This window comes from Balaenoptera borealis (genome assembly GCF_965194805.1).
Source record: "Balaenoptera borealis genome assembly, chromosome: X".
In the NCBI taxonomy this organism is placed as follows: domain Eukaryota; kingdom Metazoa; phylum Chordata; class Mammalia; order Artiodactyla; family Balaenopteridae; genus Balaenoptera; species Balaenoptera borealis.
In genome coordinates, this window is record NC_138881.1 from 97,745,608 (window position 1) to 97,759,829 (window position 14,222).

Consider the following 14,222-nt stretch of genomic DNA (forward strand, 5'->3'; position numbering starts at 1 on the left):
TTCAGCATTACACACTAATAATTTACCATTTATTCTAGTTATTTCTTCTTACTGTTCTTGTACATTCTGAACTGAATATTGTCATCAGTTGCATTCCATATGGTCCTCTGGACTCTTCTTTTGCAAAATAAACATTTCTGGCACAGAAAGCTTCTTTTTTTGTGAGATTGCTTAGAGGGTATTTGTGCTTTGGGAGAGAGGAAAAAGAGACAGCTGGCAGAGCCTCTCTCCCTCATTCTGACCCTAACTTTCTTTATTCCCACTGCACAATTTAGCCCAGAGCAGGACAAACCACGTGAGTTATTAACCCCCAACAGGCTAAGCATCCAATCTCCAGCAAATGGTTACCTTGAAAGTTGAGCAGAAAAGAGTATTTTTTGAAAATAACACTTTCAGAAGAAATTTTCAACAAATATCTTATCTGAAATAAACTTTAATGATGCTGCATCACACCATTCCATTACCCTCTTTCTACTACCACCGCATCAACCACTTTGACCTCAAGGTCAAACTCAGTCTTGGATCAAAACAAAACAAGAACAACAACAAAACTCTTCTTCGACAGTCTCAAACTCAAGCCCATCTCTTTCCTGCAATCCCCGATGCATCCCCTTTGTTCAGACCCTAGTCATCTCTCTCTTGGACTGTTACAACAGCTTCCTAATTAGTCTCCCTGCTTCTGGTCTTGCCTCTGGTCCTTTCTATTCTCCACACTGCTGCCAGAGTGACTTATCAAAAATGGTCACTTACGGGCTTCCCTGGTGGCGCAGTGGTTAAGAATCTGCCTGCCAATGCAGGGGACACGGGTTCAAGCCCTGGTCCAGGAAGGTCCCACATGCTGTGGAGCAACTAAGCCCGTGCGCCACAACTACTGAGCCTGTGCTCTAGAGCCCGCGAGCCACAACTACTGAGCCCGTGTGCCACAACTACTGAAGCCCACGCGCCTAGAGCCCGAGCTCCGCAACAGAAGGAGCCACCACAATGAGAAGCCCGCGCACCGTGACAAAGAGTAGCCCCCGATTGCCGCAACTAGAGAAAGGCCATGCGCAGCAATGAAGACCCAACGCAGCCAAAAATAAATAAATAAAATAAATTTATTTTAAAAAAAATGGTCACTTACCAGCTTCCCTATTGCCTACAGAAGAAAGTCCAGCTCCCTTAGCATGGCATACAGGGCCTTTCATGATTTGGTTCCTGCCTATTTCTCCAGTGTCATCTCTCACCACTCACTTGCTTTCTACTTTATGCTCTAGTCTAGCCATTCTAAATCATTTACATTTCCTGCCACACACCATGCTGTTCCTCTTGACATAAATGACCTCCCCAAACTCTTTCCTATGAGTAACGCTTCTTCATCCTTCAGGATTCAGTTTAGGCATCACTTTTCCAAAAAGTTTTTCTTCAACTTCTCATCTGTTGCCTTCCCTCCAGTTCACTGTGTTCTCAAAGCACTCTGTGCTTATCTCTATCATATTAGTTATTACACATTATCACCTTTCTGTCTTGTTTCCTTTCACTCAGATGTGAACTCCTAAAAGGCAGGGACTGTGTCAAATTCATATGTGTGTTCTGGCACATAGTAGATACTCAAAAATATTTATTCCAGAATAGAGAAATGCAAAGATGACTCCCATATAAGTCTTAGGATAAACACCTTATATTTGGCTCCTGGGTACCACTTAAAAGAGTGTGATCCCAACCCCTTTTGAGGCACACACATATGTGTATGAGAATTGAAATCATTTAATCTTAACATCTGTAATAGAATGATCCTTTTTTTCTCAGAATCATGTTCTAAACTCGCCTCTTTCCACATCATAGTTGGGATCGGCTCTCTATCCTTGCATTTAACACAAAGTTGCCATGTTTCAACGATTTGTTATTTTCAGTCCTGGGTACCTTCTCAGACTCCAGCCTTGTGAGCAACTAAATTCCACTGCTTACTGCCCTAAGGCCGAATCCAAGAAAGGTTTTCTGGCTCATAAATTTTTCCTGCTGTTTGGAGTAGAGGGCACAGAGCCTGGGTGTCATAACAGAAAGTGCTAATCTGTACACCGGGTGTATTGAAGCATGTAAATCCAATTCATAACATTCTATGACACTTTTATGAGGTTAAAAGCATCTTGCCAGACCTATTCAAATTGTATGCATGTGGGAGACTTGTGCTCATAGCTATTTTTAGAGTTTTAGATCATCTTCAACAAATATGCCAAGGTACCCTCAGTAGTCTGTTAGAGATCAAAAATGTTTCCAAAGAAGTGTGCCAAGGTCCAACTCCTTCTGATTACAGAATGCTGATTCTTATTGTAGGCTAAGCAGGTCTACCAGCTTTCTAATAAGGAGAAAAACAGACTGCTTACCTGCTGACTTCAGAGAGAGTATCAGTAGGTGACAGTGAGCACCAGCTCTTATACATGGCTGGCAGTAGGAAATCTCATGTGCTGTCGGAGAGGGAAACTGGAGTTTTTGAGGAGTCAGTGTGCCATCTTTGGTGGAAATACTATATATTGCTACCTCTCTTCAGGATATGCCTTCGTCTACTGTCATCTTATCCTGTTCCCTCTTTCTTTCTTTTCTGTGACTTTGGGTCATCCTTTCCTTGTAATTCGTTCCTGCCCTAGCAGGTTTTAGTTAACAACAGAGTCACAGTCAATAATATGACACATCTACTGAAAATTGATGACACAATTGTGTACTATTTCAATAGAAGTACATGAATCAGGTTAAAGGAGATAATATCTTCACTTTACTTCTTGTTAGTCAAAATACAACTGAATATTTGGTTCCAGCATGAGAGCTACACTTGAAGAGAATAAACAGAAATATCCAGTGAGCTTGAAAATCAAGTGTTACAAACACCATTTATTGGGAAAAGTTTTAAATATATTTTCCTGGACAGTGTTTCTTGATGAGTAGTCTATAGACTATCTGCATCAAAATTATCTGGGATGCTTGTTAAATTTTCAGATTCCTAAGATCCATCCCAGACTTATTGAATCAGAGTCTCTGGGGATAGGACTAGGTGATATAGATTTTTAACATGCTCCCTAGACAATTATTTTGCATATTAAAGCTTGAGAACTAGTGATTTACAAAGTACATAATAATGGCTTTCAACTATTTGTAAGGGTTCTTCTAGGAAAAGGAAAAGATTAAATTTGAGTTGCCCAAGAAAGGAAAAGGTTAGTTTTGTGTTGTTCAAGAAGGCAGAACTTAAACTATGGATGAAAGCTATAGTAGGAAAGTCCAAATATAAGGAAGATATTTTTAAAGCAATTAGATATAGCCATCAATAGAAGTAGTAACTGTCTTGCAAAATAGTGAATTTTTACCCCTGGAAGTGTTCATATATAGAGGATAGAGAGTTCTCTTTAAGGGATGATGTAGTAGGAATTCTTACATTGAGTAGGAAGTTGAGCAAAGTGACTTCTTGAGCCTCTTCTAGCTCATATGTTTGTTTGTTTTTTTTAAACATCTTTATTGAAGTATAATTGCTTTACAATGGTGTGTTAGTTTCTGCTTTATAACCAAGTGAATCAGTTATACATATACATATGTTCCCATATCTCTTCCCTCTTGCATCTCCCTCCCTCCCACCCTCCCCATCCCACCCCTCTAAGTGGTCACAAAGCCCCGTAGCTCATATGTTTGATGAATTTATACAAAACACTTCAAATCATTAAAATTATGTCATGGCCTCCAAAGTTGATATTCCTGGTCTCTTTGATCTTTCCTTCATTTAGCATTCATTTATAAGCAACTACTATGTGCTGAACACTGTGCTAGGTTGTAGAGATACAATGGTCAACAGGCAGCAGTGTCCCTGTCTTCATGGAATTTATAGTGTCATGAGTAAATGGTAAAAGTACAGTTACATTAGGGTTTCACTGACTGAAACCACCCACCCTGGCCAGGCACCACAGTAACCATCGGCATGAGTTATCTTGTGACAGGAGGTCTTGGTAAGGAACGTGGAACTAACAAGCCACCACCAACCAGAAGACTTCGGGAAAGGTAAAAAGGACAAAGGAGACACCAGTCCATATGTCCTACTGACCTCCCAGAATCCTTCTCGCTGGAATCCATCTTGGCTGAGTGATGTGCATGCCACCAGGAAGGACCCTGAGTCAGAGTGATTGGCCAGAGACAACCTGGAAACTAACCCCACTACCATACAACCTGAGACTGCGAGCCACGTGGCAGAGCAGTTCTCCTGGGTTCCCTTACCTTCCTGCTCTCCACCCGGGTGCCCCTTCCCAATAAAGTCTCTTGCTTTGTCAGCACGTATGTCTCCTCGGGCAATTCCTTTCCGAGTGTTAGACAAGAGCCCACTCTAGGGCCGTGAAAGGGGTCCCCCTTCCTGCAACAAATGGCAACTCTGGTGGGGCCTCTTCTTCACTATGACTGACATTCTCACCGCTCGGAGTACTCGGGGACAAGCTCTCCCACCTACAGACCAGACCCAGTGGCCACAACTGGGACCCTTTTATCCCTGGTCTCCTCCTGACGTGGACGACTGGCCAGGGTTCCCCAACCGGGTAGGGAACTTTATTGACCTCTTTCGCCTTCCCTCTCTCTTTCCTCTTTTCAACCCCTCTTATCCTACTCTTTTTTCTTCTGTCCTGGTCCTGGACGCAGGAGTCTGGTTGAAGGGCCTCAGCCTGATCTGAGGGTCGGAGCCTGATCACCTCCAGTGGGCAGAGAACTTGAATTCTGGTTCTGGTCTGTTATCTGGTCTCTGGTTTCTGGTAGGGCCGAGTTCCCATCCTCCCTTCCTTCCTGGAATCCCAGGGAAAAGTCCCATAACACCTGGGCATCTGCAGGTGGCAGGAGACGTCCATAAGGCCACCCCTTTTGTCCCCCCTCCTTCCCCTCTTCCTTCAACCTGGCCTCCTTTCCTCCCTTTGAAATGTTTGAAGACCCAAGATATTTCCAGTTACTCTGTTAGTACTTGGATCTGAAGTTCTGTGTCTCTGTAGAAGGCTTTCTGAGAGACTGCAATCTTGTATTTAAGGGAGTGTCTGATTAGGACAGCCAGGCCTGTGTTTTATACTTTGTGTTCTGTATTGTGATTTGTGATGGCCATTCTGCCTTGTGAAATGGGAAATTCTGGTTCCGTTAAGCTATGAGATCTCTGGTTGTGTTTGTCTATATGTCTGTGTGCATTATATACATGTCCTTACATTTGGATGGTATTATCAAAATTTGTCAATGAGCTCTACTTAATTGGCTTAGAGGAAGTTAAGTGCTTATATAAATTCTGAAAAATATAGAATATAACTGGCCAGAATTAATTTCAGGTTCATGTGAACTGGGAAATATTCAGTATTTAATATCTGGTATTAAATTTAGTTTAAGTTTGTTAATCTAATTAATATAGACATGTCTTTAGAGTCATCAACATTAAGTGTAATAGCTATATTGTGCCTAGGTTTAATATAAGCTAAATAAAACCTTGTTATATTTGTTACAAATTTGTCAACAAGGAAAGTAACGCGAAGTGAAGAAACTTTTAAGGAAAGAAATGTAAATGAGATAAGAGCTTTGGTTGAACTTTTCAAAATAATTATATCTTAGGAATGTCTACCTAAAAATAATTTGTCCTCTGTTAAGAGGACAAGTTTTCTTAAAATGTTGAACTGCCTTTGATAAGAGATTTTAAGTTTCTTTACATTTTAAGTGATCTGTTCTACATTTGTCTTTGAAATCTTTTATTGTTACTTTGGGTAAGTGAATAGCTATTGTTTCACAGTGACCTATGATCCTATCTGACTGAGTGTTCTAAACCCTTTTAGAAATGTTATCAGTCATAATTCTAGTTATTGTCTTCAAGTGTTGTATGTCACAGCAGTAACCAAGTTTCTTTGTCAATTGCATTGTAATCAATTTTAAACATGCCTTCTTAAGTCTTTTGTAAGATTTAAAGAAAGGACTTTTGAATAAATACAGGTTTCTGACTTTCAGACCACAGTGCTGAACTAGGTAAGAAATTGAAGAATTCTAATGGGAAAACTGATGGCTTCATAAAGCTGTTAACAAAAAGTATTAGTACATAGGACTGAGTGAACTGGTGAATCTGGTTATAATTTTTATAGTTTCTATCTAAAATATTACTGGCTTAAGTCTGTGTTTTCCAGGTGCAAGGAAAACCTTCCCCTCAAACTAATTATGACTTACAGTAATTTGATAAATTATACCGTTGTAAGCAGAATTGAAACATTTATCTTTTCTCTCTATCTGCTCCCTCCAGAGATTGGAAACTCTTAGGTTCCCAGCAGCTTTATCAGATAAATTAGGAGGGCTACCTCACTAACAGGTACAGAAATCTCAAGGTATTTTCAGGACCTTGAAAAAGGAGGAATTCACCTAAATTTGTAAGGTGAAATCTGTGACAAGCCCGTGGCATGGCTTTTCTGGCCCAGGGAGACCTTTTATCAATTAATCAGACTTAATTTGTGGACAAATTAATCTTGATTTGACTATATTTGATAAAAAGGAGGGTAATTTTAGAGAGAAAGAGATGTTTCAATGGACGTCAAAATCTAATTCTGTTTACTGAGGTCTGTATTCATTAAGACTCACTTCTCAGATAGTTCCTTGCTGTTATGTTATATTGTTGTAAAGTTTAATTGAATTATTAAAAGGACACTCTAAGTTTATTTCTGAAGCTTATCTCAGTAATATATCTTTGGATGAAGATCAGATACCCCACGACTTGCAACCAGGGGATTATGCATACTGGAAAAGACATAATTTAAAGGACTATCTCCAACCTGGATGGAAGAACCCTTATCAGGTACTCTTAACTAGCTTATGCACACTGAAACTGAAGGGAATTGACTCTTGGATTAATTTCCACTCACAAAGAGCCCCTGCACTGAACTGGCCTATAGAGAGGACAGCTGACCTCAAAATCACCTTAAAACAATGCTCAAACAGAGGAGAAACTACACTCACACTAGGACGAGAAAAAGACAACATAAGAAATAGACATCTTGTCCAATATCCTCGTCCTGACTCGTATGATCATTTATAATGTTTCCTTGACTTCTTGGACCTTTGCCTATGAATCAAATGTTTTTCTATCATAGGCATGATCCTATGCTAGTTTTAAAAATCAATCCACTTGTTGGGTTTGCGGCCAATTACCAGTGCTTCTTGGTTACCTTGGGGAATTTCTCCACGCCAAGGCTCTAATTGGTTGGCCCTGAGAAATTTACTTTGAAAGAAAAATTATAGTCAGCTTTAGGTCACCATTGATATTACTAGATGGAATCACCTCACCTGGCCAATTAATAATGCCTGCTCTGACCCTGGCCATAAATATGAGTTTTCGTCTATTACTCAAGCTCAATCAGAGCAACAAGCAAAGTTTCAGCCAAGGAATAAAATCTCCCACAATTATGGGATGGATTTATGTAGATAACAACAGGCTATGGTAATTTAAGTTTAAAGGCTCCTCTATGTTGGGAACAATTAAATCATACTAAAGGTATCAGTCTAGTAACACTAGGAAACCAGGCTGGGTGCCTTATGGACAGTGCCAATATATAATTTCCCTTAAAGATAAGGATTGGTACAGAATAGATGAAGTGAGATGACCTGGGATATACTGGGCTGCACCTAATGGAAGTTTTTTTGTTTTCAAATGTTATGCTTCTAAGCTTTGGTTTTCTTTCTTCCTTTTTTTAAAAAATATTTATTTATTTAATTTATTTATTTTTGGCTGTGTTGGGTCTTCATTGCTGTGCGCGGGCTTTCTCTAGTTGTGGTGAGCAGAGGCTACTCTTTGATGTGGTGTGCAGGCTTCTCATTGTGCTGGCTTCTCTTGTTGTGGAGCATGGGCTGTAGGCGCATGGGCTTCAGTAGTTGTGGCACATGGGCTCAGTAGTTGTGGTTCGCAGGCTCCAGAGTGCAGGCTCAGTAGTTGTGGCACATGGGCTTAGTTGCTCCGCAGCATGTGGGATCTTCCTGGACCAGGACTCGAACCCATGTCTCCTGCATTGGCAGGCAGATTCTTAACCACTGCACCACCGGGGAAGTCCCCTACTGGAAGTTCTTGACTTAAATTCTTACTCATGACCTTACTAATACCGCTAGCTATATTACATTTTTATATTTCCTGTTTTAAAAAATTGTTGTTTCTTGCATTACCAAATGTGTGACTGAGCCTCTGATAAAATGATGATATATAGTTCCATATGAGATCAATGATTGTAATAGTGTAACTCTAGATTTGGGAAGAAGCAACAAGAGGGACAATTTTCCTCGACCATAAGAGACTAGTAAGACAGGTGGTCCAGAGACTTTTGGCACTGTTAAAAAGGCCTAGTCCAATAATAGCACATTGAGTGACCTATCAGCAGAATCCTTTCCAGACCTGGGAATGAACATTCCTAGCACCATGGGATGAAATGGTCATGAAATGCCTCCCAAACCGTGGTTGAATTTAAGACCCTGAATGGGCCCTGACAACTGAAAATTGGCACTTGCCATCTGCCTCTGCAAAGATTAAGTCAATGGCCATTGTGGCCACTGACCTTCAACACCCCCTGAAAGGAGTTCAGGGTGGAGATCGGAATGAGGTACTCTGTGCTCTGAGAAAAACTGGCAGAACAGGCCTTTAGATAGTTAAATATTTTCAGAAGATTTTATGTGCCCAAATTCTTGCATCTTCTTATATCCAGAAAAGCACTAAAATCATTATTGGTGATATCTGCTTTGGCCATTAAGGAGAGATATGCAATTGAAAGTCAAAATGGAGTAGCTATGGTTCAGACATCCAAGGAAATAACTAGGTGACACTATGGGTGAGATTTTGGACAAGACCTTGTATTGCTAACAACTTGAGTTTTCTGAGCTCTGTCAGACTTGGATGCCACAAGCCATTCTCAAAACAATGTCAGCTGGCAGCTGGTAACTGCAACCTTACTTTTTAAAATGTCTCCTCTTGTAACTATTACATTTTTAGACGATGAAATTGGTTTAGATTGTACATTAACAAAAAGAAGAGACATGTATGATAACCAATAGCACCTGTTATCTATGTGTTAATACCACATTAAAAGTTAAAACCTACTTAGATAAAACTAGACAACTGGGTAAAAGTCTCCCCACAGTGCCAGGTCCAGACTGGGTTTCAGGCTTATTCTCCTGAAAAGAAATGAGGTTTATTTTGCCTATTAAAATTCCAGTTGTCACTCCTCCAACTACTTCTAATTGGGTCTGTTACACCAAAATGGCAGACCAAGGGATTGAGGTTTTAATCATACAAGACTCAGATCCAGGACTTGGAACTCGGAAATATTTCCAATTCAGTGTCTATTTTCCAATTTGAGGCAGGACCATGCCCCATTTTAACAGGAAGTGGCCAGAGCTGTCATCGCCCAGTTCCCTGAATTGAAACTGAACAGGACTCTGTGGGGCTCTGGAGTTCAAATACTTTCTGTGTCCCCTGTTTCTTGTTTGTAGGATATAGACTTCATTCAGCCTCCTTGACCTTCCTTGAGTTCCAAAGGTCAGATTCAAATAGTTGCTAATCAGCGAAGGGAGGGGATGCAGAAACGGGGGAGTCGCAGTCAAGTGGAGGTACAGCCTTGAGGCAGGGTGCTGGTTCCTCCTCAAAGAGTATGCATAACAGTATCTTTGAGTTCTTTTGCAGGAACTAAGGCCCCCACCCAGGTGGAGGATTGTAACTTCAGGCTGAGGGCAAGATTCCTGGAGCACCTCCCTATTACCTCACTACCAACCAATCAGAAAAAAGTCACACACCCTGCAGCCCTCACCCCAAATTTTGCCCTCCTTTTCTGGGCCCAGTGATGACCATCCTGTTAGCCTCCTGTTTGGCCTTTGTCTGTTTCACCTGCTTACAAGGTTCATCTCTGACAGAGTCCAACATTTTCAGGCTAAATTGTTACTATGAGGGTGAAAGCCAGTTTCGGGAACAGAATACCTCAATTTAGATCAGGTGGAAAGAGACTTCTACTCTACTAGGCAGGACTACGCCCACTCTCAGCAGGAAGTAGTTACAGAAGAAAGAGACCTCCACCCCAATTCCCAAGAAGTATATTGAGTATGAAGTCTCTCAGGGGGGATTTGTTAGGGGAACCACTGACTGAAACCACCCACCCTGGCCAGGCACCACAGTAACCATTTGCATGAGTTACCTTGCAACAGGAGGTCCTGGTAAGGAATGTGGAACTAACAACCAACACCAACCGGAAGAATTCGGCAAAGGTAAAAAGGACAGAGAAGACACGAGTCCATATGTCCTACCAACCTCCTAGAATCCTTCTCGCTGGAATCCATCTTTGCTGAGTGATGCGCATACCACCAGGAAGGACCCTGAGTCAGAGTGATTGGCCAGAGACAACCCAGAAACGAATCCCATCACCATAAAACCCAAGACTGTGAGCCACATGGCAGAGCAGTCCTCCTGGGTTCCCTTACCCTCCTGCTCTCCACCTGGGTGCCCCTTCTGCATAAAGTCTCTTGCTTTGTCAGCACATGTGTCTCCTCAGGCAATTCATTTCCGAGTGTTAGACAAAAGCCCACTCTTGGGCCCTGGAAGGGGTCCCCCTTCCTGCAACAGTTATAGAGTGGTAAGTGCTGTGGTGGAGGAATATAAGGTGCTAAGGGAACATAGAGAAAGGTTACCTAATTGGACTTGGGAGTCAGGGAAAGCTTTCTGGAAGAGATACTATCTAAGCTGAGAACTCAATGATTAGCAGGAGTTAGCAAGGCAAGGGAGGGAAGAGCTTGTGCAAATGGCAGGGGGCAAGAGACAGCACGCCCATTCAAGGAAATGAAGGTAGTTCAGAATGGCTAGAGCAGAAGTGCCAGGAGATACAAAATGGACTGAAATGGTATACAGTGTCCAACCTCTCTGAGCCACATAGATTATTATTAAAAGTTTGGCTTTTACCCCAAAGGCAACGTGGAACCATCGAAGGGTTCTAATACAGGAAATAATATGATCAAATATTCAGTATACAAAAAACCATTCCTTAGTACACAGAACAGTCTTTTGCTCTGACTTTCAACAGCAATGTTCTGGAAACTTACCTGCTTATCCACTGTCCAACTGGCTTTGATCTCTGGCACAAAGTTTCCTGTTACTACCACCTGGTTTCTGATTACTACCTCATAGCCACCATAATATAAACTATTGATAGAAGGTAAATGCAATATGTAGATGTGGATCCACACAGACTGATCTTAAGCTAGTTATACAACCTAAGACTCAGTAAGTGGTTCATCACCACTAGATCATAAGCTCCATGAGGACAAAAGTCTCGTTCACTAGAACCTGGCACATCTTTATTACTCAGTTAATATTTGTTGACTGAACAGTGAATCCACAAAATGGGGACTCTGGCACATACCTACCCCACTGTTGTTAGTGCTAAAAGGGATAACTATATAATGAGTATAATACCTGGAACATAGTGAGGGTCCACAAATAGTGGCTGTCATTATTATCATGAAGCTTTGTTGCTCTTGGCTCTAGAGCACCACCTTATCTCCCTACTCTAATGTAATTTACAGTTGTGGCTCGATACCACTGACCCTGGCTTTTCTCCTCCTTTGCATGAGATTGCCAGTTGCCTCAACACTTGGTAATGATTTCAACATTCTCTCTATTTCTGTAACTGTGATTCTGATTTCACACAAACCAAAAAGATTCATTAAAAGGCCATTTAAAAAATTCTAATGTTGTATTGAGATTAATGCTGAAAATGTATAAATCAGAGTATTAGGAAATATATTGTTTACAACCTTCATAATAATAATCTTTGAAATTAGAGTTGTATGATATAATTAAAACTAAAAGGAAGATGAGTCAATCAAAAACAAGGAAGCATAGTACAGAATTTCATAAAAGAAAACCCTGTCAACTAACATCAAAACTGATGAAGTACAAGTTTACTTTCAGCTGCTTTTATATATTAGACATCCTCAAATCCTTAGAGGGCAAAAGCAGGCAATTTGGAAACAGTGATGATGTGAAAGGAACTAGGGAAAGATAAATTTGGTGAATTGCTTTGTAAGCCCCGAGGCAGGGAATGAGTGTGTTCACCAGCTGTCTGCCTATCTTCCTAACATATCTGTTGGTACAGTAATGCCGAAGAAATGAAAACAAGCAATAGTCTTGCCAATATAGGTGAAATTCTGAACAAGTGGCCTAAATAAAGATAATTGATATGGTAAGGCAAAGAATAATGCTACATAACACTTTGCTGAATTATGTATGTTTAAGGTCTTAATCTCTAAAAGAGACATAGAGTGGTTCATAGAGATGGGATTTAAATTTGTGTAGGCCTAATAGTAATAAAAATTTTAGTTTGTCTAAAGATAAAAATAATTAAATGACTAGACTGAGGAAAAGACATAAATTTTTGTCGGTACTTTGATTAGCTCAACATCATAGATCAGTTTTAGAACATTACTATAGAAGCAAAATTGTAATACATGAATATAAATTTATTAAAATATTTGAGAAATATTTGATAATATATGAAAATATCTAACTATTGTATAACAAGTAGAGAGCCAACCTTATTTTGTCCTAACTTATTCCATTACATTTAACTAAAAGAGATTTTTAGAAAGCAAAATACATGTTATGGTAAAAATAATAACACAATGATATTCCCTCAATATATCAAACTTCTTCAGGGAAGAATAGGCTTCATAAGTCTATCAACTGGGTTACATAATGAATCCCTATCAAAGAAGATCCTGTGAAGAACATGAATAGATTTTAAATTCATGATTTTGGAGTATATATAGCAACAACCACAAAATTACAAGAAGAAGAACGCATGCAGGATTACACTTACCAAATGAAAGGGTATGGGCAGAAATAAGTCTTTCTCTCCAAGATTCAATAAATCTCCCTGTGGAGGAGACACACTAAACAAATCTCTCCTTTCCTTATCTGCCAGTCCAATGCTGAAAACAGGCCTTATTGTCTCAGCTAACTAACATTTAGGAAATTATCATGCGTTTTACTGTAACGCCTCTCACAAAGATAAAATACGAACTGAGGCAGAATGCAGAAGAGAATGAAACAAATATGTGTAGCTGAAATGCTGTCAGAGAATCTCTGATAAATTAAGGCTAAGTCCCATTTATTTGTGACAGACCCAGTTCTGGAAGGCTGCAGATACCTGAAATATATTAAAAGAACCGTTTTTCTATCTATCTGATTTGGCAGTGGAGTGCCTCTTAGTGTCCATGGTAACTCCCATAGAGTGGTTTGGAAATTCATCATTAAAAGGCTTGCACATTAAAATATAATGGATCAGCCATAGTACTTAGGTAATGTTCAGTTGCTGAACTTCAAAACAAGTTTAAGTCATTCTACACCTTTAAGAACATATTATCAGAGGAATCTATATATTAAAAACTACCCAATTTTTAAAATCCACAACAATAGTATAATTTTTCAAGTACTACAAAGTATAGCTGGTGGTTATAGTACAGAAAAGATAAAAATATGAGAGCATTTGGAAATCTAAAATAGTCTCACAAAATATAAGTGGTATATATATAAGCTGTAATCTTAGAAATGTTAATAAAGAAATATGGGAAAGTACTTCTATTGATGTCCTCAAATGGCCATTTTGTTTTGTGTTCTTTATTTTAGAGGAATATAAAGTGGTTGTATTTTTAACTTCAAAACTTCTAACATTTTGGTTATCCTTTCAGCACTAAAAAGCTAACTAAATTGAGGCAAGACAGGATTTAATGTAGTGAATTGAAACTAAAGAAATCTGTCTCGGTTCCCATGTATAATCTTTCTTCGGCAGGTTTCATATTACAATTTGAGAAATTGGTTAAATGCATGGAAATACTTCATTGGCCTGCTCGAAAGCAACTGACCTTTACTCAGCCTGTTAATCAGTAAGTGAAGTCAGTGAGACGTGACTAATCCCAGAGGAAGAGCTTTTGAATATACCTTAGTGTGGGTAAGACCTGGCAGAAACTCAGGATGTATTTAGCTAAAATTAAGAATGTGAAAGTCTTAATCCTTTAGTGGTTTGAAATGCATTATATACATTAAAAAAAAATAAATGTCTCCATGGGAACTGTACTCAGTCAAAAGAACTATAGGCTCCAAATACAATATACCCCCAACATTTTTAGATGAGGTCAGGAATGTTGTGGTCTGATGGAAAAATTAAAATAATTGAAACCAAATGGATAAGATTAATCAC

General features: G+C 39.7%; 2 protein-coding genes and 1 long non-coding RNA gene across 6 annotated transcripts in view; 2 read left to right on the top strand and 1 right to left on the bottom strand.

The window, feature by feature from the left end:
* Positions 1–14,222, top strand: part of LUZP4 (leucine zipper protein 4) — a 389,928-nt gene that overhangs the window by 316,079 nt on the left and 59,627 nt on the right. The gene's annotated exons all lie outside the window — the stretch shown is intronic.
* Positions 1–14,222, bottom strand: part of LOC309620815 — a 333,501-nt gene that overhangs the window by 266,704 nt on the left and 52,575 nt on the right. The window lies entirely within an intron of this gene.
* The window catches only part of LOC309620733 (uncharacterized protein), a gene marked incomplete at its 5' end in the record, with an annotated part of 65,314 nt that overhangs the window by 11,954 nt on the left and 39,138 nt on the right, over positions 1–14,222 (top strand). For all 3 annotated transcript variants that reach the window (XM_082377601.1, XM_082377599.1, XM_082377600.1), the window contains one exon: positions 6,704–6,796. In XM_082377601.1, coding sequence (XP_082233727.1) covers positions 6,704–6,796 — 93 coding nt within the window. The remainder of the gene's footprint in view (positions 1–6,703; positions 6,797–14,222) is intronic.